Source organism: Muntiacus reevesi, chromosome 15, assembly GCF_963930625.1.
Source record: "Muntiacus reevesi chromosome 15, mMunRee1.1, whole genome shotgun sequence".
Classification (NCBI taxonomy): Eukaryota; Metazoa; Chordata; class Mammalia; order Artiodactyla; family Cervidae; genus Muntiacus; species Muntiacus reevesi.
Genome location: NC_089263.1, coordinates 24586738 through 24613365, shown reverse-complemented (window position 1 = coordinate 24613365; position 26628 = coordinate 24586738). Strand labels below are relative to the sequence as shown.

Genomic DNA, 26628 nt, shown 5'->3' with positions numbered 1-26628 from the left:
CACCTCTTGGACAGCAAGGAGATCAAACCAGTCAATCCTAAAGAAAATCAACCCTAAATATTCATTGGAAGGACTGACGCTGAAGGTGAAGCTCCAAGACTTTGGCCACCTGATGTGAAGAGACAACTCACTGGAAAAGACCTTGATGCTGGGAAAGATTGAAGGCAGAAGGAGAAGGGGGTGAAAGAGGATGAGACAGTTGGATGACATCACCAACTCAATGGATATGTGTGCTAATATGCTAAGTGACGTCAGTCATGTCCAACTCTCTGCAACCCCATGGACTGTAGCCCGCCTAGATCCTCTGTCCATGGGACTTTTCAGGCAAGAATACTGGACATGTTTGGGCAAACTCCAGGAGACAGTGAAGGACAGAGAAGCCTGGCGTGCCACAGTCCCTGGGATCACAAGGAGTTGGACACGATTGAGCGACTGAACAACAACACAGTCGACCTCTCTTCTCTCCTTCTCCCACCCCCCCACCCTGCCCCGTGTCTCCAACTGTGCCGAACACTCTAGGAGAGAAGGAGGAGGAGGGGCAAGGTGGTAGGGATGTGGAAGCGTGTGTAAATGTGCCACGGGCAGGGACCCTGAGTGGGGTGACCTGCTATTTGAGGAACATGACTTCCATCGGGGGCTCCTTTGTACAAGCATGGGGACTGAGAGCAGAAGAGCCTGTCACTGCTGTGGCTACTCTACAACATTGATGGCCTCCATCACAGAATTTCAGCAAAACGTGTAAAGATATCAGATGTAAGAATTACTCTGGAAACCACACTGTGAAAAGGGAGGTTTCTTTGCTGAGACACAGAGCTCCCCCCGTGAGGCCCAGGGCCTTAGCAGAAGGAAGCACAGTTTTCTGGCTGCTCCCTCTGAAGCGGGAAATGGAGGCAGGTGCAGGGCTCTAAGAATGAAGAAAATGAAGGACAGGCCTCCGGGAGGCGGCTGGTTCCCTGATCTGCCTCTGGGGGTATGTGCCCTCCTTCTCCTGGTTGGGAGGGTGTGTCAGCAAATCGCTGCTCATCCCCTTGAACCTCTGGTTCCTTTGTTTGGCGTTGGGCTTCCTTGGTTCTAAGTGGAGCAGAACTCTAGGCCAGCACTCCCCAATCTTTTTGGCACTGGGGACCGGTTTCATGGAAGATAGTTTTTCCTCCGATGGGGTGGGGGGGGAAGGTTTCGGGATGATTCTCACAAGGAGCGAGGCAACCCAGATCCCTTGCATGTGCAGTTCACTGTGGAGTTTGAGCTCCTATGAGAATCTAATGCCGCCACCGACCCAACAGGAGGCAGAGTTCAGGTGGTGACGCAAGTGATGCAGAGCGGCTGCAAGTATTGCTCGCTGCAGCTCACCTCCTGCTATGCAGCCCAGGTCCTAACAGGTCATGGAGCAGTACCGTGGGGGACCCAGCCGGCTGGGGACCCCTGCTCTACGCTGTGTCCCAGTCTCCCCCCACCACGGTCCCCCTCCACCTCCAGAGTCACACTGAGTATACGTGATCTGGGAGGGAAAGGGGCAGCTGGGAGGACTCCTTCACAAAGACGCCGGAGTCCGCGGTCCAACCATCAGTCAGGGAGCCAGCGGAAGTCAGGGTCCAGACGTCAGGCAGGGGCCAGGAAGGGGCCAGGAATTCGGGGGCGGAGGAGAGGAGGAGGCTCCGCTCGCTGAAGCCTAGCACACAGCCTGTGGGGGCAGGGGGTGGGAGGTGGCACAGACTCCTGGCAGTCTCTCAGAGACCACTTCCCTCTCTGCCTGTCCCTGGTGCTGGCCCAGCCCTACCTTCCGGCATCAGAGAGTCCTGTGCCGGCTTCTTCTTAAAAAGGACTGGGCCCGCACTGAGGCTCTGTCCCCAGGGAATGGACGTGAGAGAGCATAGGCATTTAAAATAATTTTTAAAAGACCTGGATTCTTTAAAAAAAAAAAAAAAAAACATGCAGAAAGTTGATATGTTGACAGGAAGTGCATTCTTTTAACAACCCAGATTCCACTGAGCTTAGCATCTAGTTAGAAAGAAGAGCTGGTTAGAGGAGGATATCTGGGTTTGCAGTAAGCCCCGGAGGCAAGCTGATCTGAGGAGTGTGGCCCCTAGCACGCCACTGCTCGCAACAGCTCCATGGGTCCCACTGTCAAGATGGAACTCTGGCTGCATCAGCACCCTGGGGGCATTTAGGGGTGGGAGGGAGCTGAACCAAGGGAAGGTGGGGAACCAGGCTCCATAACCCCCTCCGTAATCACCAAAATCTTAGCCCCTCTTTTGAAGACCAGCACACAGGCAGCAGTCTTCTCACCATCTGAAATGATAACGCTGAAGACACTTTTTCATCCTACCCTATTCCATTGTAGATCCTCAAAACGTACCTGCCCCCCACCTCCACGCCTGCTGGGGCCAGCCCAGGCACCTTTAAGAATCGCATTGGTTAAGAGGAGACTCTCGGGTTTAAAATGCTGGACCATTTTACAAATGAGGAGCCTTGTCTTCCCGGGGAGAACCTGTGTTATGGGAAAATGCATTCACAGGACAAACTGACTCTACGTGAGAAACTTTGTGTATCAAATATTTCATTGAAAATGAAGTTGATTCAATGAAGAAAAGGAGTTGGTTGATAAACAAGAGTCTGACAATGTCGACTGTGCTCTTCCTTCAGGGATCTGTGATGGCTGATTTGTTTCTGAGGCCTGCGCTCAGTCACAGGTGTGGGACATCATGAGTAGATGCTGTTTTGGGTTCCATTGGCTCAAGAGTAATGGTCTTTCTGGTCCCACCAGAACTCATCACTCTTACCAACATTACGGGCAGAGTAGGTTACAATGGAAGCTGCCCAGCCTTTAGCTGCTGGACTAGAGCCAGTTTTTTGTTTTCTTTTGGGAGGAATTCCTGCACAGCACCTGGCAAAGACTGGTAGCCAGAGCAAAGAACAGAAAGCACCAGCGGGATCCTTGCTGCCCACAGGAGCTGAAGCTCGACCCTCAGGGCTGCCTCTGGCTGGGGGGCTCAGGCGGAGGGATGGGTGAGCCCCCTCCCTGAGAGAAGTGGCCCAGCAGGAGCGAGGCCCAGCAGGACCACAGAGCCGTTCGCACAGCAAGGACAAGCAAACAGAAGTCCCCAGCTGGGTGCCGAGGCCCGAAAACACTTAGAGGCGATCACATGCCTGGTTAGGAATCCCGCAGAATCTAATAAACAGGATGCAAACTGCTGAGCTCTTACTCTCTGGGACAGGGAGAGACAATATTTTCCTAACAGGTCAAGAATGTTGTGCAACACGTATCCAACGCAGTTCCCAGAAACGCCAAGGGGGCTTACCCGGATCGCCGCTTTCCTCCTCGGGCGGGCATGGCCCCTGCCATCCTCACCTGTCCAGTGGCCGCCATGGGGGCGACGGGCAACGTCACTGAGCCAGGGATGTCTGAAGCCATTTCTGTAATTCGGCAAAGAGGAGAGGTTTTGTTAATGACAGGGATGTCTGAAGCCATTTCTGTAATTCGGCAAAGAGGAGAGGTTTTGTTAATGACAGGGAAGTCCAGGGATGAGCAGAAAAATTGTCCGGCTGACCAAAACACCACCTGGGATGAGAACTGGGGGACCTGGGTCCTGGCCCTTCCTTGGTCATGTGATCCTACTGAGCCCTTCCCTAGTCTGGGCTCTGCCTTTCTCCTCTGGAAAACAACATCCCAGGCAGCACGCCTGTATTTAGTTTCGGTGGTTAAAAAAAAAAAATTCTCATAGCTAACAGCATTCATAAAGAACTCTTGTTTCCTGTCCCCTGGAGGCAGGTAAGATGTTCAGGAGTTCAGGCACATGGCAAAAGCTACAGGGAAAGAAGCACTATTGGTCCCAATACTGGTAGCCCACTGGGGCAAACCTAGAGAGCCAGTCTCCTGCAGCAGCATCACAAATGCTCCGACCTCACCCTGGGCATCTGTGTTCAAGCAGAAAGTCTGCTCCCCACTTAAATTTGGACTCAGAATCCCTGACTATAGAGCCCTTCCTGGCCCTCCATTCACGATGAGGGCTGTGAGGTCCCAGGGCCTTAAAAACACCCCCTCAGGCCACAAGAAAGGAAAACTATGACAAACCTAGACAGTGTATTAACAAGCAGAGACATCTCTTTGCTGACAAAGGTCCATATCATCAAAGCTATGGTTTTTCCAGTAGGGATGTATGGATAGGAGAACTGGACCATAAAGAAGGTTGAGCACCGAAGAACTGATGCTTTTGAGTTGTGGTGCCAGAGAAGACTCTTGAGAGTTCCTTGGACTGCAAGGAGATCCAACCAATTAGTCCTAAAGGAACTCAACCCTGAATATTCATTGGGAGGACTGATGCTGAAACTGAGGCTCCAATACTTTGGCCACCTGATGTAAACTTATTAGAAAGACCCTGATGCTGAGAAAGATTGGGGGCAGGAGGAGAAGTGGGCAACAGAGGATGAGATGGTTGGATGGCATCATCGACTCAATGGACATGAGTCTGAGCAAGCTCCGGGAGATAGTGAAGGACAGGGATGCCTGGCGTGCTGCAGTCCCTGGGGTCGCAAAGAGTCAGACACAACTCAGAGACTGAACAACGACAACAGGCTGCATGGTAAGCCAGTGATGGCGGCTCTCCACAGCCAGGCCTTCCAAGGCAGATTAATTTAAAGCATAAGTAGTCCTGTCATTAGATGAGAGTGCCTTCCCTGTTCTTCATTACCATAATATATTATTTCTTACGAGCTGGAAACTTTTGGAAGCTTGTTAAGGCAATGATGAGCATTCTACATTTCAAAGAAACCACAGTTAAAGAATTTCTCCTTCCCACTTTGCTGCGAGTTCGTGAACTCAGACGCCCTGTCCTCAGACCATTAAATGGCAAGAGCAATCCTCCAGTGGCCTCTCTGATTCTGTTTATTGCTCTTGGGAATGACTTGCACAGGGCTCGATTTTCTCAGCCCGACTCTTATCCAGGGCAGAAGGGAAGCAAGAGTCTACAAAAATGTATTTCAGAAAGACAGTCTGGGATAAATATGAAAATCTGGACCCTTGTTAGTGAAGGAATGCTGGTGGTGCTCAGAAGTTACAGCTCTCTGCCTCCTCCCAGAAACCACAGAGGCATCTGATCCTCAGTTATGTCCAAAGACATTGTGTTTAATAAACATATTCTAGTTTGTTGAACATATTCTTGAACATGACTAGTTCAAGGTCAACTTCTTCGAAACTTCTGAAGAAGAATCTCACAGTACTAACAGACATAATCTTAATTTAGCTACTTCGCTATATTCACAAAAATTTGAGAGCTATCAGGTTTTTCTTTCAACTAATGTAATCCTCTCCACTGTAGACAGTGACTGTACTGTATTTGTGACAGCTAGGCAGTACGGACAGCAATGACCTCATAATCTGACATCTGTCTGCTTCTGATAAGAAATTTGTATTTTTTCCTGAAATGGAGGCTAAACCATGTTAAGTCTTAAGGCCTCAAAGTGAAGGCTGAATCAGTGCCCGTGCAAACACAGGCAAAAACAAAAGTCTCCACTTCCCAAAGTAAGTCCCGCAGAACATCAGGCCCTTAAGATTTTCCAAGAAAAGGGTTCTGTGGTCAAACAGGCGGGGGAAAAGCCACACACTTATTCCCTTCTCCAAGATTTCAACGTCCACCCAAAAGAGACTGAGAAGTCCTAATAGGAGGACATTTATTTAACTGTGACTATCCCAGGATACCATAAAGGTCTCTAATTAACGTTAATTAATTAATTAGGGGGACTGCACTGGGTCTTCATTGCTGCCCACAGGCTTTCTCGAGTTGTAGCGAGCAGGGCTACTCTTTGTTGTGGTGTGCGGCTTCTCACCGCAGAGCACAGGCTCCAAGGCGGGCGGGCTCAGTAGTGGTGGCACATGGGCTTAGCTGCATGTGGGATCTTCCTAGATCAGGGATCGAACCCACGCAGGATCCCCTGCATTGGCAGGCAGATTCTCAACCACTGAACTACTAGGGAAGTCCATGTGGAGACTCCTAAAATGTGTTTTCTGAACAAATAATGTTTCACGTGACTCTAGTTTTTTAAAGTCAACTACCTCGTTCCTGCATTTGAACTAAGGACATGTCAAGCTGTGAGAGATCTTCACCTGTGTCTGCAGACTTGGAAAGGCCCATCTGCACTCACCTTCTGGCTCAGAGGTTGACGGGGAGGAGGAAGGAGTGGAAAACGGAAGACAATGTGCAGTTAGGAAAGAAGATGATATCTGTCCCATTTTATGTGGGGAAAACAAAGTTGTGCACTGTAATGCTCCACAAAAACCCTGCCTATGGGGCAAGGGTTGAGGAGTTTGGAAAATCCAGTCCTTTCTTCAGAAAGATGAGGGATGCAAGGAAAGGGAGATCCAGTGACTTGCCCAGGTGTGCCCCTGGACCAGGGGCCAGGCCAGGGGGAGGGCCCAGACTTGCTGTCATCTTATTCTTCGTGACCATTTCCCATGATTAAGTTTCATCGGCCCAGAAGAAGGGCCAGTGAGGACAGGTCCACAACCAGCCTGTCTCCATTAACGCCCACTGGGTATATTCTTGTGCCCTCCCGGCTTGGTACAAGATGCCAAGTGTAAGTTGGCAGGTAGACACAATTAGTTTCTACCATGGAGAAAGTGTATGTTTCATGAAGGTCACGTGATGGGTACACTGAGCCAGCTGCAATCTTTACATGTGACATGCATGTGTTATAAAGCCAGAGCACCATGGCTTTAAGGGGAGAGAAGCAAGGGAGCAAACACATCAACAGAATTTGAAGACTGAGAGGCACAAGTGCATCCGCAGCAAAGAGGGCTATCCAAACATACAGATGGATGTCGGCTCACCAGCCACAATGGCCAAAACTACCCCCTCCCCAACTTGAAAAGCATTTCTTTTTTAATTAGTTTTTATTGGAACGTAGTTGCTTTACAACATTGTTAAGTGTCTGCTGCAGAGCAAACTGAATCACTTACATGTATACACATATCCCCTCTCTTTTAGATTTCTTTCCCATTTTCAAGAAGCATTTCTAAGAAAACGTGGCTCATTCTAGTTCTGCTTTTCTCTTGTAAATTGCATTTGTAGATCTCTTTTTCTTTTCTTTTTTTTTTAGATGGAAGGATAACTGCTTCACAATGTTGCTTTAGTTCCTGCTGTACTGTGAAGTGAATCAGGCACAGGTATACATATATCCCCTCCCTCTTGGACCTCCCCCTGCATTCGTATATCTTATATCCATTTCTCTTCTAAGTTTCAGATGTTCTTTCTCATCAAGTTGTAAGATGTTTTTTATGACAAAGATACTGAAGCTTTGCCAAATTTTCTGAAAATACTTGACAATCTTTCTCCTATTTGCTGCTAGCTTTTTTATGTTGAAAGATTTTTTAATACTAGACAAAGCCTTAAGAGGTAGAGTTAACTAAGACGTCTTGGTCAGCTCCGGTTGCCATAACAAAATACCATACACTGAGTGGCCTGAACAAAAGAAATGTATTTTCTCACAGTCTGGGGAATGGGAAGTCCAAGGTGAAGGTGCCAGCCAAATTGGCTGCCAGTAAGAACCCTCTTGCTGGATTACAGACTGCCACCTTCCCTCCATGTCATCACATTTTCTCTTCTTACAAGAGCACCAATCCTAGGGCACTAGACTCATGACTTCATGACCTTAACTACCTGCCATAAGCTCTATCTTCAAAACAGTCAACTGGGGCACTAAGGCTTCAACAAGCGAATTTTGGGAAGATACAATTCAGTCCACAGCAGAAGAAAAGATCAATTGCCCTAACCTCATTTATTCTAGTCCTTCCTTTTCCCCATAAGTTTTTTTTTTTTTTTTTAATAATGACTAACTTTTCTTTAACACTTTCATTCTATTTACTTATTGATTTGGCTGCTTCAGGTCTTAATTGCAGCATATGGGATCTAGAGTTGCAGCATGAAAATGCTTACTTGTGGCATGTGGGGTCTAGCTCCCTGACCAGGAATCAAACCTGGGCCCCCTGCATTGGGAGCTCAAAGTCTTAGCGACTGGACCACCAGGAAAGTCCCAGCATTCGGTTTATTTCTACTTTATGATGCTACTATGATGTGATACTGTGTTGTGTATTATGATCATTGCTGCTAGTATGAATGAGATCACCTTTCCCAGATACTTTCTGATTGGTTAGTATATATGAAGACAATTGTGCTGCAGTAACTCTTCACAAGTGATGTCAACTGATTTGACCAGCAGCTAAGATAGGTGCTGCCCTCCCCTCCCTTGCTGTTCTGTGTATGTATTATGCTTTCAAAATCTGAATTCCTGGATAAAGAGTTTCTAGGGCCATTGCCATGTGGCCTGCCATTTCACCAAATTTTCAAATTTGTTCTAATAATTTGTCATTAACTCTCATGAATTTTCTAATTTTACCAAACCTGTGGGCTACAAATAATGATACTATTTTCTCACTTCAAAGAGTTAAATGTTTCATTTCTTTTCAAGTCTTTATTTCATTGGCCAGAGTTTCCAAGATATTTGATAATAATGACCAGTAACTGGGAAAAGAAAGGCCATGCATGGGGTTCTGCAGTGAAACATATCTGATTTCAAATTACAACCCAAAAACTTCTTAATAATAATCTACTTTAAAGGATCACTTGAAAAATTAAGGATAATGTTTATAAAGAGCCTCAAACAGTGTCTGGGAGGGGAAAAAAACTCTAAAGCAGCAATGATTAAAATGATCATGATTATGGTGATGGTAAGTAAACTTGCTTGGTCCTTGAATATAATTGTGGGTTTAAGACAAATACACTTTATGACGTCAAGGAAATCTGTTGCTGTTCCTATTTCTTAACTGATTCACGGAATAGATGTCTCATTCTACCAAATACCATCATGGTAACTACCATAGTGTTTTAGATACCAAACAAACCAAGTGAAACATGCAATCAATGGGATCAAAATTCACTTGAAAGGTTAAACTTTTCTTTAACATCTTTTAAAAACCACTCTTAGTACATTCAAATAAAAATATAAAATATACATCTCTCTCATCTATAACCTATATCCATATCTACCAACTGATCCACTGTCAGCCTTCTTTGGATAAGCGACTACCTGCTCCCTAAACCTGGCAACTTCTCCATATGATTTGACTATAAGTTAGCAAAGCTCCTAGGACATCCACCCAGGAAAAGTAGGCAGAAAAAGTTCACTCACCTGGTGTCAGAGGTGAGGGTCTCCAAGGGAGAGCATGTTTTTAAGTGGAATAGAAAATGCTATTCAATTAGAGAGACTTCCCTGGTGGCTCAGCAGTAAAGAACCCACCTGCAATGCAGGAACCACAGGAGTATAAGGATTCCATCTCTAGGTCTGGAAGAGGGCATGGCAACTCACTTCTGTATGCTTGCCTGGAGAATCCCACGGACAGAGGAGCCTGGCGGGCTACAGTCCCATGGGGTTTCAAAGAGTCAGAGATGACTGAAGCAACTGAGCATGTACACACAAGAGGATGCCGGGGCTCTGTGTGTGTGTGTGTACTTGCTATATGTGCAGAAAAAGACTGGAAGGCAGATACAAGTACACCAATGTGTTAAACTTGGCTATCTTTTGTTGTGGAAATTACAGGTGGGTTTTATTTTCTCCTAAAAGCTCTTTTTACCTTTAAATATACTAGGATTTTTTCCCAAATAACTTGTGCTAAGTTAATATTAATCAAAAGATGTGTTAATTTAATGATCACAAATAGAGAAATAAATATTTTTAAAGGGTTTCACTGTAAGACACATTCAAAAGCATATATAGCTGGAGAGCTAGAAGCAGTGAATGAATGAGTCAGAGGAAGAGGATGACTTTTTAATAAAAAGAGTGTCCAACAATGGAATGGGTTGGCTTAATGATGATGATAAACATCAACATATATACACTTACTAGGGGCTTCCCTGGTGGCTCAGACCGTAAACCATGCCTGTAATGCAGGAGAGCCAGGCTCAACCCCTGGGTCGGGAAGATCCCCTGGAGGAGGAAATGGCAATGCACTCCAGTACTCTTGCCTGGAAAATCCCATGGACGGAGGACCCTGGTGGGCTACAGTCCATGGGGTCGCAAAGAGTCGGACACGACTGAGCGACCTCACTTTTACCTTCACCGTGTATAAAATCAATAACTAATGAGAACTTCTGTACAGAGCAGGAAACTCTCCTCAGTGCTCCATGGTGACCAAAACGGGGAGGAAATCCGAAAAGGAGGGGCTAAGTGTACACCTACAGCTGACAGGCAGAGATTCTGCTGTGATTCTCACTCTGTTCTAATCTCTTCACATGAGCTTTACATCCAGCCTACAAGAGAGGTATAAATCAGCCCATTTTACAGACGAGGGAGCTGGGGCAGGGAGAGGTCAGTGCCATGCCCCGGCAACTGGGCTGAGAAGGGGGGTATCGGGCTCTCATGGGTCAGTCCCACCCCTGCAGGGCCCTCGCCACCTCAAGGGGCCCAGGCAGAGGCTGGGCAGCCAGCAGACCCTTTCCCAGGTAGGGGAGGAGGGGCAACAGGAGCCATCATAACGTCCAGACTCTAAACCACAGACCCAGGTGGACATTGTGTGATGTGCACAAAGTGTCCATGCTTTGCGTCACTCTGTGGCCACAGGCAAGTTATGGATCACCCCTTAAGCTACAGACTCCTCATCTATAAATAATGAAAATGCCCACATTATTGACAGTTATTGTGGGGCTTAAGGAAGATCCCTTATGTCAGATACCTGGCAGAAGGTATGGTCCCTCTTCTCCTTTTACTTCCTCCCAAGACGAGAATGTTTTTTAAAGCAGATATTGTGTGTGCATGTCTGTACTTTTCCACAACCCTTGAGCAAAACTTAGCTTCTCTATGCCCCAGTCTTCTGTCTATAAAATAGCCATAATATTATTATATTATAATAATAATATAAATTCCTCATGACATTGCCATGAGGATTTAAAAAGCTAACATAGGTAAAGCACTTGGCATGATGTCTGGCACACAGAAACAACGTCTAAGCATTTGCTAAGTAACATACATGTGCGCATGCTCAGTCGTGTCTGACTCTTTGTGACTTCATGGACTGTAGCCTACCAGGCTCCTGTGTCTATGGGATTTCCCAGGCAAGAATACTGGAGTGGGTTGCCGTTCCTTCTCCAGGGGATCTTCCCAGACCAGGGCTTGAACCCACATCTCCTGTGCTGGCAGGAGAATTCCGTATCACTAGTGCCACTTGGGAAACCAGGTAACATATACATAGACACTAACAAAACTTAGTATAATTACTTTCTGTAAGAAATTAGATCACTTCTGTGATTTGGTTTTTACGGCTATGTCTCACAGGAGTACAGGAAAGGGGACAGTGGGCCACAGAAGGGGGTTGGCCATACAACTGACTCCTCTGCAGCCCCCACGCAAAATGTCCCCAGGGTGATACCCGTGCAAAGGGAGGCCAAAAAGGGCTGCCACAGCCCCATGAGCCTAAGCTGGGATTCTCGTCCTTCACTGACCTCACACCAGCTCCCTACCCAGAGTTCTGCCTTTAACCTGGCTGGCCCACCCCATGCGCCAGGGAAGGGTCAGCAGATAGGCCCTGAGAGTGCGTCCACTGGCTGCCCCCAACCTCCACTCTCCCAAGGCTCCTGCAGGACCTCACCCACACACACCCTCCTCCCTGAACCAATGTGGACACGACTCCCTCCTGGTGACGCCATGCTCTCATCCATGAGAGCCTCACCTAAACAGGTGCACGTGCCCCCATCACAGCCCTGGGGCCCCATGGCCCTACACAGCTCTACTCGGCATTCAGAGGGTTCACACAGCCCAGCAGGAGAGCCCAGAAATCTTGCGTGAACCAACCACAGCCTCTCCACTCTGGTTTTCCTTGGGTGTCCCAAGCGGACACCAGCAAAGGAATTTCACTGAGAGATGTGTGGAGGTCATGGTCAGCACCTTGAAAAAAAAACAACAGAGGCTTGAGACTGCCCTGCTGAATGTCCAGGGAAGTAGCTAAGATTCCAGACTCCCATTGCAGGGGCCCAGGTTTCACCCCTTGTCTGGGAACTAGACCCCAAGTGCTGCAACTAAGAGTTCACATGTCACAACTAAAGATCCAAGTGCCACAAGTAAAACCTGGTACAGTCAAATAAACAATATTAAAAAAATAAAATAAACAGATAATGTAACCAGGGTAGGAGTAGTGAAAACTTTTTTCCTCCTCATGGACACAGAAAACTAAAGATCTTGCATGCTGCAACAAAGACCCGGTGCAGCCAAATATATAAATAAATAAATAGAAGAAGAAGCTTGAGTGCCACAGAAACATGAATGCATCCTACTGACCAAAACACCACATATCAAAATGCAAATTGATCCTGAAAGGAGATGAAGAACTCGTCAGAGTAAGAGTTGTCACATGGGGCAGAGTCACTGCTCCCCGTCGTATCCCTCTCAGGATCTCCTCACCCCGCAGTCTCCTTTCAATCCCCCTCCATCAGGCCTGTGTCTCTGTCGCCCTGCTAGGGAGCTGCCATCATCATGGGGGGCTCACCTCCACCCCTGTCCTTCTCTGTGGGGTGTGGCTGCCCACTCCATCACCAGGCTCTCCTGGTTGCCAGGGGCCACACCCTCTCCCTCCAACCTCGCAGAGCCCTCCTCCTCCTCTCCTCAGTCAGCTCCCCCTCCTCTAGATCTCCAGGCACTCACACAGCCCCCTCTGCTCTGCTCTCTCTGCAGGTGAACTCACACAGGCACCGGCATCAATACCATTTCTTCAGTGACAATTCCCAAACACAGTCATCAAGTCCTGCCGTCACGTCCTCACGGTCCCTCCGTCCCCTGGGTTCTGCTGCGGCCCTGTCCCAGGGCCTCCTCCTGTGGCCTCTCTGCTTCTCTTCCCCCCCTCATCATTCACAGGGGAGTTGGAGCTGACCGGTCCAGGCTTTGCATCTTTCTATCCCCTAGCAGTTTCTCTCTGCTCTCAGCACAAATGTGGAGCTCCCAGCCAGTCCCTGGGTGGTTAGACTGCCATCCATCTCTCCTGCCCACCTCAGGGCTCTGGCCACACTGCCCCACCGGTTTTATGAACACACCACATTCCCTCCCACCTCAGGGCCTTTGCATGCGCTGTGTCCTGTGGTCAGAAAGTTTTCTCTTCTTTCTTCACCAAGCTAACGCCGAACGCTCATTTAGATTCAGCTCAAACATCACTTTTCCAAGAAGTTTGTCCTTGGCCAGTCCCTGCCCCTCCCATTCTAGGTCTGGTCCCTGGTGATTCATTCTTCTTGTACCTGCACTTCTCCTGTGAATGAATGAAGGTCACGATGGTCCAGGTGAAAGATGACAGAGGCTGAATGATGGAGCTGCCAAGAGGGCGTTCAGGAGGAAGGAGATGATGTCAATGCCTCAGAATACATGATGTGTCATCGTCAGAGCCCAGAAAGGAAAATTCTAAAAAGCCTTGGTCACCTGATCCTCCTACACTGAGACTGCACGGGGCAAAAAAATTTCTGGAGGAGGGAGAAAAATGTGGTTGATTTGGTCGCATATTTACATCAACCACTCCATGCACTTGATACATGGGGACTGGAGAAAAGCGGAGACATGAGTGTTTACACCTTCCTCCACACTAAAGAGGCATCTGCTTCTAGTTCTGGCTTCCTTGCAATGAGACTCAGTTTCCCCATCTATTCAACTAAGAAATGGGGTTAATCAGGACATCCCTTCTTTATGCAGAAGCTGCTATAAGAAAACAGGGCCTGTATCCACTACAAACAGCATTTGCAAAGCTCTGATTTTGAGCCAGGAACTGTGCTTCAAGTGGGAGAGCTGGAGACGAAAAGACCCCATCCTGCCGCTAACAAGTTCAGTCCTGAGTGTGATGACACATAGTCGGGTAATTTCACACTGAGAGCTCTGAGTTGTGCAAAAGACTGGACCCTGAGTGGTGAGAATGGCTGGGGAGATCCAAGAAGGCTTCCTGGAGGAGGTTGCACCCGCGCTATCCTGGCCAAGGACTGTAAATATTTTGGGAAGGAATGAAGCATGGTGTGAAAGATGCCCTTTTCCCAAATGGATTCCCCTGATTGCCCCATAATTTCTGAGCAGACTCACGTCCCTCCTTTGAGGGGCATGCCCTCTTGTTCATGTCCAGTCACTGGAGCTTTCAGGTATTTTCTCCCAAATGCAACTCCCAACAGGATCTAGAATGAAACCCCCACCTCAAATGCAACCCTCCGGCATAACTCCTTGCTCAGGATCTCTGGTCGTAACCAATGACAAATGCACAAACAGACAGGCATAGCTCTATCCAGAGCAATCTCACCCCAAATGCCAATATCCATCCCCCCACCCCAGGAAACTCTGTTTCCTGTTACACACAGGGATGGAATGACTCTCTGCCTGCCCTTACCCACAGTTGCAGGTTTTCAGCTCATTTCAACATCAGCACAAGCTGAGGCTTTTGAAAGCTTCACCATAACACAGAATACAGAGCTGGCTTACGATGCAGCATCTAGCTAAGGACTATTTCACATTTCAAATGCAGAGGCGGTGTATAGAATTTCTAAAACACAGTACAGGCAGCGAAAACCTGGGGGGAAATGTGAAACTTGAGAGCATTACAGATGAAAAAACCGTGAGGAAATGGAAAAACATTCTGTTTCATCTCCCCCCCACTACTATTTCATATGAATCTTAATAAGGAAAAATATCCCTTGATTGTCACATTGCAAAAAAAAAAAAAATTAATGACATGCAAACTTTCACAATATGACAATGTAATATTTTAATAACCATTCAAATAAGCAAAAACCCAAAAGGTTTCCCCTATGATTGGGAGGGAGTGAGGGGCAGCTAACCAAAGAAAAACTCTCTCCCCACTAGTCATCTCTCTTAGAACAATTTTTTTCCAAGGAAAACACATCAAATATCACGGCCATACCTTTACAGAGGGATTAAACAAAGATCTTTCTTCCTTGTGACCAACACCTTCTTGGGAGAATCTGTTATCCGTGTAGAAGAAATGTCAGAAAGCTCTGGGAGGAAATGAGCTACATTTGTATTCTGCTCAGAAAATGTCATCACAGATCTGTTTACCTTAACTGTGGACCATGATTCAGCCGTGACAACTGTCTTGCATACTGATCAATTTATTTGCAGCAAAATTTCTAATGTTAACTGCTTAGGTTCTGAAAAATTGGTGACTTGGATTTCTTGTGCAACCACAATCCATACTGAAATCTCTAGATTGTTATCAAACTATTTCAGTGAGAGATCAAAAAGGAGTCCTCCTAGCAAGCAAGGGAGAAAGGGTCCCTTCCACTTTTGGAAGGAAGGCAAGGCACAGGACTCCCCAAGATCCTCTGGAGGGTGGGGTTTTTATAGCACAATGTATAGAAAAGGGGTGCTTACCTGGTATCTCAGCTGGTAAAGAATTCACCTGCAATGCAGGAGATCCTGGTTCAATTCCTGGCTTGGGAAGATCCCCTAGAGAAGGGATAGGGTACCCACCCCAGTATTCTTGGGCTTCCCTGGTGGCTCAGATGCTAAAGAACTTCCTTGCAATGTGGCAGACCTGCGTTTGATCCCTGAGTTGGGGAGCTCCCCTGGAGGAGGGAGTGGCAACCCACTCCAGTATTCTTGCCTGGAGAATCCCCACGGACAGAGGAGCTTGGCAGGCTACAGTCCATGGGATCACAAAGAATCAGACACGACTGAGTGACTAAGCACAGCGCAACATAGAAAAGGGACTTACTTCCCTAGCAGTCCAGTGGTTAAGACACTGCACCTCCAATGCAGGGGGCATGGGTTCAATCCCTGGTCCAGGATGATTCTGCAGGCCTCAAGGTGTGGCCAAACAAAACAAAACAAAACAAAAATAATGTACAGAAAAGCCATTAGACTGAGAGGCAAGGGACTCTGACTCCAGGTCCTTGCTAGACTTTAACCAGCTGTGCATCCTCTGTAAGGCAGCCTTCATCCACAAGCAGGCAGTGGTGGTGGTGGAGGGTGCTCTCTGCAGCAGGGCAGGAGGTGCTGGACAGGGTAAGACATGGCCAACGGACCCAGGAGAAGAAGAGGCCAGGTCCTGCCTCCATCAGCTGATTCCTCCCACCTGGACACAGCCCTGTCTGCAGACTTGAGTCACTTCTGGCTGGCAGGCAGGTTTGGCATTAGGGAACTGGAACCAGTCCCAAGGCAGCCTTGGGAGATAGCCTTCCACCTCAGCTAACAATGCTGGCTTATGCAGAGCCCTGCTCCTTGGCCCACCTGGGCCACGCTGTACCCTTTGGATTGCAGACACTGCACCAGAGTCTACTAGAGTGTCAGCACTTGTATTCCTGCCACTGTCCAAGCCCACCTTGAGCTTTATAAAAAGCGCAAAACCCACAGACCTAGGGAGAAGACGAGTAACCAATAACAGCCAAAGAAGAAAGGTCGGGAGGTCACTGGTGAGTTAATGACTCTAGAGGAAGACAATAAGCGTGAACTTGGCACTCAAATCTGCCCCCTCTGGGAGATGTCAAACAAAGGCCCATGTCTTTAACCACAGTGGGGCCTCCACCATGGATCATCTCATGCTTGAGTCAAATCAACAGCCGGAGACCATCAGAGGAAAGTGGGTCTCATGCGTCGGGCAGAAGACAGGGCAGGTCACCTGGGTTGAAGACTCGGGGTCGATCAATGGACAGGTTGCCCTGAGAGCATCTTAGAGGGAGCCTTGCTTAAAACCCAGGTTGAAGAAGAGTCCTTGAGGCAGAAGGAGAGATGAAACTTTCTTCAAATATGCAAGACACCTTCCTGTATAAAGCAGAAGAGGCCACTTCTTGATTATTGCTGAGAACTTAGCATGGTGGCCAAGGATATGAAGGATAAGGGAAAAATGAATGACTCAGATGGATACTGACTGTCCAAATACAATTTGAAGTTGAACAGAAACCAAATGAACTAAAACATCTGACATAAAGTTAAAAGCTAATAAATTATGGAACACCCATGCAGATAAAAATCACTCAGCCATTAAATATCACGATTTCAAAGAATAATGTCACAGGAAAATGCTCAGAGTACATTAGTAGGGCAGGATACAAAAGCTTAGAGGCAGACATAGATGTCAGGGATCCAGTGAAATTCAGCTTTACAATATTTGCCCTAGCATCTGGCCCTGGCTTCTGAATGAATGACTCAACCTTTGAATGGACAAGCAGTGGAATACCTATTTCAGGATCATTTCTGGCATCCTTGAACTTGTGGGTGATCAATGACCCTATGATCACATGGGTGATCATCATCTACATTGATAGTATATTAACAGCAATCCCAAGACAAAGTATGCCACATGAACTTACTGTTCTCCAAATATTCAGTTTCAAACATAAACAGGCATTCTAGATGAGCTAAGATTGAAAACCTCCCTATATATAAGATATATGGGGCTTCCTTGGTGGTCCAGTGGTTAAGAATCCACCTGCCAATGCAGGGAATACCTGTTTGATCCCTGCTCTGGGAAGATCCTACATACCAAATGGTAACTAAGCCTGTGCACCACAATTATTGAGCCTGTGCTCCAAAACAGGAGAAGCCACCGCAATGAGAAGCCAATGCACCACAACTAGAGAGTAGCTCCCGCTCGCCGCAACTAGAGAAAGCCCGCGCACAACAGTGAAGACCCAAGCTACTTAGATACAAACTGCAATCCCTCAGAAGACAGATTCAGGAATAAGGAGGAACTGTAGTAGACTTGAAGAGCAGCAGAGAATGCTGCATGAGATAGGATGGGACTGTCTAAATGCCTTGTAAATGATTAAGTCACCAAGAGAGTACCAAGCAGGGCTTGGGGGCTATGAGGCCACACCTTCATCCTAGAGATCCCTGCCATGACTACAGGATTAAAATAAAGGACTTGTATCTTCCTAAGATGTATGACTATGTGATCTTCAACTACTTGGCAATGTATAGAGGTGGCTCAGTGGTAAAGAGTCCTTGGTGGTCCAGTGGTTATGAATCCACCTGCCAATGCAGGGAATACCTGTTTGATCCCTGCTCTGGGAAGATCCTACATGCCAAGTGGTAACTAAGCCTGTGCACCACAACTATTGAGCCTGTGCTCTTGAGTCTGTGCTCCAAAACAAGAGAAGCAATGCAATGCAGGAGATTTGGGTTCAATCCCTGGGTCGGGAAAATCCCCTGGAGGAGGAAATGGCAACCCACTCCAGTATTCTTGCCTAGAGAATCCTATGGACAGAGGAGCCTGGCAGGTTACAGTCCATGGGATCTCAAAGAGTTGGATACGACTTAGCTACTAAACTACCACCACCACAGCAGTGTCACAGTTAACCTCAACCTCCATATTTTAAGGGTTTCCCCAGTGGCTCAGATGATAAAGACTATGCCTGCAATGCAGGAAACCCAGATTCAATCCCTGGGTCAGGAAGGTCCCCTGGAGAAGGGAATGGCAACCCAATCCAGTATTCTTGCCTGGAGAATTCCATGGACAGAGAAGCCTGACGGGCTATAGTCCACGGGATCAGAAAGAGTAGGACACGACTGAGCAACTTTCAATTCACACTTTCATAGTCTAAAATGGAACTCCGTTTTTCCTGCCCAAACCATCTGGTAAGCTGATTTCCAGTCTTTCCATCAGCAGAACCCCACTTGTTTTCAGTCTTGAGGCTCAAAACTCCCTGCTTTCCTTCCGCTAAGGTATTCTGAGCACCTGTCTTCTATCAGGTACCACCAGTCACTGACACAAACGCAGAATGGAGAGGGACAGTTCAATGAAGGATGAATTTGAGCAGTGAACCAAGAAGTCACTCTTACATGTCTCAGAAGAGAGGCGGACAGGTACATAAAGCACACATGCTCAGGTCTCAGCAGAACAAACACAGCCACAGAGCCCCACCTTGCAAGTCAGGTCTCCTCTTCTCACTCCTGCCACCGGAGTCTAGGATCTTAACACCCAAACACGGATCACTACAATAAGCATTCCCAATGGCTCAGTAGGTAAAGAATCCACCTGCCAATGCAGGAGACACAGGAGATGTGGGTTGGATCTCTGGGTCAGGAAGATCCCCTGGAGGAGAAAATAGCAACCCACTCCAGTATTCTTGCCTGGAACATTCCATGGACAGAGAAGCCTTGTGGGCTACAGTCCAGGGCATTGCAAAGAGTAGGACTCGATGAAGCTCACGTGCATATCCTAAAAATAATTTTGTGCCAATGCTAGGGATTGAAAGGTATCCCCTTGGAAGTCATGTTGAAACTCTAAAACCTAATGGGACGGTACTTGGAGGTGGGGTCTTTGGGAGGTCATAAGGTCGTAAGAATGGAGCCCTCGTGATGGAATTAATTTCTTTTTAAGTAGAGATAGGAGAGAGCTGGCTTCCTCTCCCTGTCTCTCTGCTCCCAACCCTGTGAGGACTCAGAAAGAAGGTGGCCATCTACAAGCCAGGAAGTGAGCTCTTGTCAGGAACCAAATAGGCCAGCATCTTGACCTTGGGCTTCCCAGCCTCCAAATGGTGAGAAAATGAATTTCTGCTGTTGAAGCCACCCAGTCTGCAGTATTTTTTTTATGACAGCCAAAGCGAAGATAGCTGTTCAACAGCACTGTGTCAAAAAGAATGCCTTTCATTTGTGAAATGCATTCTAAACAAGATAATTTAGGGATTTCCCTGGTGTTCCAGGAGCTGACACTCCCAATGCAAGGGGTCCAGGTTCGATCCCTGGTCAGGGAACTAGATCCCACATGCCACAACTAAAGATCTCACAAACCACAACTAAGACCCAGTGCAGCCAAATAAATAAATATTCTTTTAAAAAATAAACAAGATAATTTAACCAGCTTAGGAGAAGTGAAAACTTTGTTCCTCTTCGTAAAGATGGAGAGAAAATCACCCAATGACTGATGACCACACCATTGTGTTCACCAAATCCTTTCTTTCCTTGGCCTGCCCCTCCTATGTAGTAGCCTTGGGAGAAAGGCGCCATTAAGAAGTTGGGTTTTGCTCTGATTGAAAGAAGATCAAGAGGAACAGAATTCTGGTGGCAGCCTGGAGCTCCTGTGATCGCTGTTTTACGTCTCCTCTAAGATGATATTCTAAAACCCAACTCTACTTGTCCAGCTATGCTCAAAGTAGAAAATATGGGGACAAGGGGACTTCCCTGGCAGTCCAGTGGTTAAGACTTCACCTTGCAATGCAGGAGGTACAGGTTTGACCCCTGATCTGGGAGCTAAGATCCCACATGCCTCAAAGCCAAAAAACCCAAAAATATAAAACAGAAACAATATTGTAACAAGTTCAATAAAAACATTTTTTTTTAAATGTGCTCTGTCACTCAGTTGCTCAGTCGGGTTCTACTCTGTAACCGCATGGACTGTAGCCTGCCAGGCTCCTCTGTCCATGGGATTTTCCCAGCAAGAATACTGGAGTGAGTTGCCATTTACTTCTCCAGGGGATCTTCAGGACCCAAGGATTGAACCCGAGTCTCCTGTATTGCCTGCATTGCAGGCATATTCTTTACCAATGAGCCACTTGGGAATCTTTTTTTTAAAATGGTCCACATGAAAAAAAAAATTTTTTTTAAGTAAATACAGAGACCAGCATGACCCAGGAGCTGTTAGGAGCTACCAGTAAAAAATCAACATTTATCTTGCAAAGAAACATAGACCTCAAGAATCTACCTTCCTGGCCACAGAAGGAGCAAGGCAATCAATCACATTTCCATCTTTTCTCTTTTATACATACACCAATAAAATGATAAACCTCCAGTTCTAAAGTACTTAATTCAATTGAGCCTCATGGATGGACTGGGGAACCTAAAATAGAGATCATGGGCTTACCTGGTGGCTCAGACGGTAAAGAACAACGCAGGAGACCTGGGTTCAATCCCTGGATCAGGAAGAATTCCTGGAGAAGAGAATGGCAACCCACTCCAGTATTCTTGGCTGGAGAATTCCAAGGACAGAGGGGCCTGGCAGGCTACAGTCCACAGGGTCACAAAGAGTCAGACATGACTGAGCAACTAAACAACAAGGATCAGGATGCTCAGGGGTCATCCTGTAGAGATGCTACTGATATAGCCATCTTCATGGAAGAGAGTAGAAAAGAAATATGCCCATTAGGACTTCAGATTTTTAAAAAGCCATTCAGAGAGCCACACTTGCAGAAGCACAAAGTCTATCCATTTAAAAAGTCAATGACTACACAGCATTTCAGGCTCCCAGGAAGGACATTCTTCTTTTTCTTGAGCTATTTAAAGGCTCAAGTCCCTGTTCTGAGTACCTGTTCATCTTCATCTTGATTATCTCATTTGTGTTCATCTTGACAGAAGCAAGGCTACTCTAAGCAGACCTTCAGTGGACACCCCTGGTGGCTCAGGCCGTAAAGAATCTGCCTGCAATGCAGGAGACCCAGGTTCAATCCCTGGGTCCCCTAGAGAATATACTATTAAGCAAAAAAACCCAATGTGCCAAATTTGGTTAAGAGCAACTAGATATGGATTAATAATCCCAGGTACTTTGTGAAAATATCTTTGTGATACGCTTTTACTTTAACAACTCATTTGCTATATGTCTTATGTGATTCTCCAACTTGAGCTCTTTGTGCTGCAAAACAAGATTTGTTTTCCACAAGGAATTTGACAAAGTTCATGTCAGATTCCTGGAAGCAACCATAGACAGAGACAGCTCCACATTCACATCTCTGAGGCAAAGATTTTGGGCTTCAGTTGTGTCTGGAAGCCTGAGTTTGTGAGCTTTTACAAATCCATTCTTTGTTGGCCTGTTTGTTTTTTTAGGAATGTTTGGGAGGAAAAAAGTAAAAATTGCTTTGTCAATAGACCAAAGGAAAATTATGACTCAGACAACTGAAAAGGAAAGGTTCTAGGTGACAGTGAAGCAGTAAGGGTCCAGGCATTTTGTCTTCTGCCTGCAGGTAGATTTCACCTGACTGTTACAGACGAGAGGATGCTATAGTAAAGCCACAAGGGACACAGATGGTGGCTTGCCTGAGAAGATACTCTGGAAGAGGAGGCATGGGCCATCCTGACTGGAGATGCAGCCCCACTGAGGGAGAGGAGTCCTCATTCAGGACCAACTGTCCCACTCTATTGTCTTGCTGAAGTGGGAACGCTTCTGAGCATCTCCTCCATAAATACAGGGAGGAAGATGATATCAAATAAAACTCCATGGGAGCTTCCCTGCTGGTCCAGAGGTTAAGAATCTGTCTGCCAATGCAGGGGACATGGGTTCGATCCCTGGTCTGGGAAGATCCCACATGCCTCAGGGCAATTACTGAATCCCAATCACCCTAGAGTCCGCGCTTCGCAACAAGAGAAGCCACCACAATGAGAAGCCCGCACACAGCAAAGAAGTGTAGCCCCTGCATACCGCAACTAGAGAAAGCCTGCACACAGCAAGAAGGCCCAGCATAGCCAAAAACAAATAATAAAAATTTTAGACAATATTTTTAAAAAACTTCATGGGAGTTTTGTGCAACCCAAATGAAGTAACCGAAACCTGGGACACACAAAAGTACCTGATCAATTAGGGATAATCCAGAAGGTCTTGTACTGCCTGTCCCGACGTCCCCTTCTTCACTTCAGTGACAGTGCTGGGAACCACATCTCAGGTATGTCCCCCCTTCCACTCATAGTCTGTGTGGCTCAAGTGGGACCCAAATGCATACACCTCAACTAGAGAGATCAAGTGCCACAACTAGAGAAGCCCACGCGCTGCATTACAGATGCAGCACAGCTAAAAAGTGAAAATAAAAAAGACTCGTAAACACAGAGCCAGACATGTTAAAGTCAAGACAAGGTGAGGCCAGAGAGAACATCTAAAGCTGTGATGGAGACTCGCTTTGGAGAGAGAGTCTTTCTTTCTCTTTCCCAAAGGTGGGCACATGCCCAGGTCTGTTCAGAGCACTGCATGCCCTGGCAAGAGACCCTGACTCAGCAATGTCATCTGACTTCTGCTGGAGTTTCGCTGATGAGAGGTAACATCACCAACACTAGGGGGGTTCTGCCTGAGATTAAAACCAGTACAAGGGGGGAGGGCGAGAGGACCTACGGAAGATAAAAAGGGTGAAAGGTACAATGTTAGCACCTCTGGATCTTTACCTAAAGCCAAATGCCCACCTGGCTATCTTAACTTTAGGAACAATTACTGTCTGGTTTGAATTGGGCTGTCTTTTTTTTTTAGACTTTTTTTTTTAATGTGGATTATTTTTAATGTCTTTACTGAATCTGTTACAATATTGCTTCTGTTTTATAGTTTTGGTTCTTTGGTTGCCAGGCATGTGGGATCTTAGGTCCCTGACCAGAGATCGAACCCATAGCCCCTGAACTAAAAGGTGAAGTCTTAACCACTGGACCACCAGGGAAGTCTCTGGGATGTCTTTTGAGAGTGGAACAATCCTGACAAATATATTGTGACTTCCTTTTCTCTGTGTCTCCTCTCCTTCCTCTTCTTCCTACTCTCCTCTTTCCCCTGCCCCCCTCCTCCCCTGCTTCATCTTCCCCGTCTTTCCTTTTTTCCCCTCCTCCTTCTTCTCTCCTTTCCCCTCCCCTTCTTTCTCCTTCTTCTCTCACAGACACAATGAATATTTGTAATCTGTATATATGAATTATTCGACAAGCACACTTCACCAACTACACTATAAATTCTGTATTTGCAAAAACATCTCCCTCGTTAATACGGATGGAAAATTCCTAAATAAAATCTTAGTAAATCAAATCCAGCATTATCTTACAATAATAATATTAAGAGAACTGTGCAGGGTTACCATGTTCCTCTTATTCCAGGAAGATGCAGATAATTCACCATTAGGAGATCTATTAATAGCTTAAATAAGCTTTAAAAAAAACACCTGAGTTTATCTCAATAGACGCTGAAAAGGACATGTGACATAACTGATCATGGGACTCGTTGCTTTGACAGGTTTGTGTTCCTAGTGTTAGGAGTTGCTGTGTGCTTCCACGCTTACTGCTCAAGGCTGCCATTGCTCAGCTCCATTACAAATTATTTCTCAGATCCCTGTGGAAATGGTCCTCAGAGCCAAAATGACTCCAATGATAGGAAGAGCTAACACATACTGAGCACAGACACCATCCAGCACACTGCTAAACACCGCTAAACACCTTACATGCATCGTCTCATTTCAACAGCTCACCTCATCTGCTCCTGAGGGTAGGTATTTGTTATTATTCCATTTTATAGATGAGGAAACCAAAGCAACCCCAAATGGAAGGTCTCAGGCACAGGGAGGACTCTGCTTTACTGAGCAAAGAGAGTGATGACCACATAATAAATATAAATATGCATTGACTATAAGTAAATAATACTAGTATGTGCTTCATGGCATGATCTGAGGTATTGCTAGACCATTCGGTATTACTAAAGTCTGCTGAGTGTGCGTAATCATGCTTCCAAAGTGGTAATTAACATGCATACTTTATATGACCTCCAAACTAGCAGAGCAAGAAAGAATAGAATGGTAAATATAACCCTCATCTCCAATAAAACAAAGGAGGGGGAAAGAAAAAGAACAAGTGGGACAAAAAGGAAAAAGAGTGGTAGAAATAAGTCTGTACATATAAATGGCCCCAATAAAGGGACTCAGTTTTCTGGATTAGGAAACAAAGACTGTCAAACTATGCATTAACTAAAAATAAATAATTCATCCACCAATTTCCTAATTTTGCTTATTTTTCAGCACTGTAACTTCCTGATGGCCCACTTGAACTAAACAACAGACTGCCTGTTTCCAATTCTCCTGAGTGCTGTAAGGTCCAAAGTGTCACAAATGACCAAGGGAGGGGCGGGGGTGGTATTCCCCAGGAAACATGAAATTGGATGTTCCAACAGCCAGCTGGAAGGGATAAGGCAGGTTTAATTTGATGGCTAAAAGTAAAGCAATAAGATGGGCTTTCACTGCATGTGATAAGAAATTCATATCAATTATAAAATGTTGTTTGGTGCATTAAGATCAAAACCAACAAATCACAGGGTAATAATTTCTTCTTACCATTAGATGTTTTGACAATAATTTCATTTTTACTGATTTTAACATTGTGACCACAGCTTTCTTTTTGTCTGCACTGGCCTGAAACACCAAGGCTGGTCCTTCTATTTTCAAACCTTTAAATCGCTTTTTCCAAGCTGTAAATAGTAGTACATAGTGGTATAGTTTGGCTTCTGTTGTTTACCCAATTAGAAAATCTTTTAAAAGAAAAAGTGAATATAGATGCTTCTTCTTTTTTTTTTTTTTTAGATGCTTCTTTTAAAAGCCATTATTTTCTGGGACTTTCCTAGAGGTCCAGTGGTTAAGACTCCACGCTTCCAATGCAGCAGGTTCAATCCCTGGCTGGGGAACTAAGATCCCACATGCTGTGCAGCACAGTCCAAAAGAGAAAAAGAAAAAAAAAAGCCACATTTTCCAGTTAAAGGCAGCACAATGACATATGTCTCATTCTCTCTACCTTCCCAACAGCACCCCACTAGTGATAATAACAAACTTCTAACCCCTAATGCCAACGGGCTGACATTTCTCCCAAGGAATGAGACTGAAGGTTTGCTTTCTAAAGAAATATACACCTACACAGAAAGCAATCAAGGAGCTGGGGAATGAGAGAAGAGATAGAGAATCAATCCAGGAGGTCTGCATCTAATTAACAGATGTCTTAACCACTGGAACAGGGAGGCCAGGATCCATCCCTGGTCAGGGAACTAGATCTCACACACTGCAACTAAAAGCTTGCACACTGCAACTAAAGATCCTGAGTGCCGCAACTAAGACTTGGCAGAGCCAAACAAATAAATAAACATTTTTAAACAATTTTTTTTAAAGAAAGAAATACAAATGTCAGGCCAACCTCCTTCCGACTTGACCACCACCTACGGGCAGAGCCTCTAGAACTGGGCTAGAGGCTAGTTCTAGCCAGCACTGGGTATTAACAAGCAGGTCTAATACCAGTGACTGAGATACCTGTGTGACTCCGCCACCTAGTGGTCAATAGGCACAACAGCGCCTACGCTCTGGGGAAGGACCAGAATACTTAGCCTGAATGACCAAGGAAAGGAAGGGCTGCTAGCAGACTACGGATGCAGACTGTGGATGCTCAACAGTACAGACTGTGCTGTGCTTTCTAACCAGGAAAATCCCAGCAATTAAGCACCATGGTTAATAAAAGGCAGACAGTTAATGAATACTGGTTGAATGCACGAAGATGAATGAAAAAACTTAAAAAGATACACATGTTCTAATGCCTATTCTGTCCACAAAGTGTTTGAGGAAATTGAAATGTCTTAGGATGCAGCTTGAGGCCCAGTGAAGCCAGGTTTAAGAGGTGGAAGGAGACACGGTAGGGGAGAGTGCCAAGCCACTGCCTGCAGAGGCAACTTCCAGGCATCCCGGTATAATGCTTGCAATTGCAGCAGCCCTGGGCATTCAACGGGGGACCCTCCTGGGTGGGGAGCCCATCACAGTCTGTCTAGAGGATGGAGGGGCCAGGAGGGAGACTAGTCCTAGGGTGATGGGACCCTCCCCCCACCCTACTATGCCAATGAGGGAGGAGAAAGGGGAGTGACAGGGCATTATGTACTGGTCTGCACTTAGGGGCAGGACCAAGGCAGAAAGTCTAGCAAACAGGGAG

General features: G+C 46.2%; 1 protein-coding gene across 7 annotated transcripts in view; it reads right to left on the bottom strand.

Moving 5' to 3' along the window:
• ARNT2 (aryl hydrocarbon receptor nuclear translocator 2) overlaps window positions 1–26628 on the bottom strand; it is a 194447-nt gene that overhangs the window by 145559 nt on the left and 22260 nt on the right. For 5 of the 7 annotated variants that reach the window (XM_065905813.1, XM_065905812.1, XM_065905811.1 and 2 more), the window contains exon 2: window positions 3300–3414. In XM_065905813.1, coding sequence (XP_065761885.1) covers window positions 3300–3412 — 113 coding nt within the window. In that variant the 5' untranslated portion in view covers window positions 3413–3414. Of the gene's footprint in view, window positions 1–3299; window positions 3415–13082; window positions 13101–15730; window positions 15750–26628 lie in introns of those variants that run through there. The other 2 variants (XM_065905814.1, XM_065905815.1) reach the window with 2 other exon arrangements.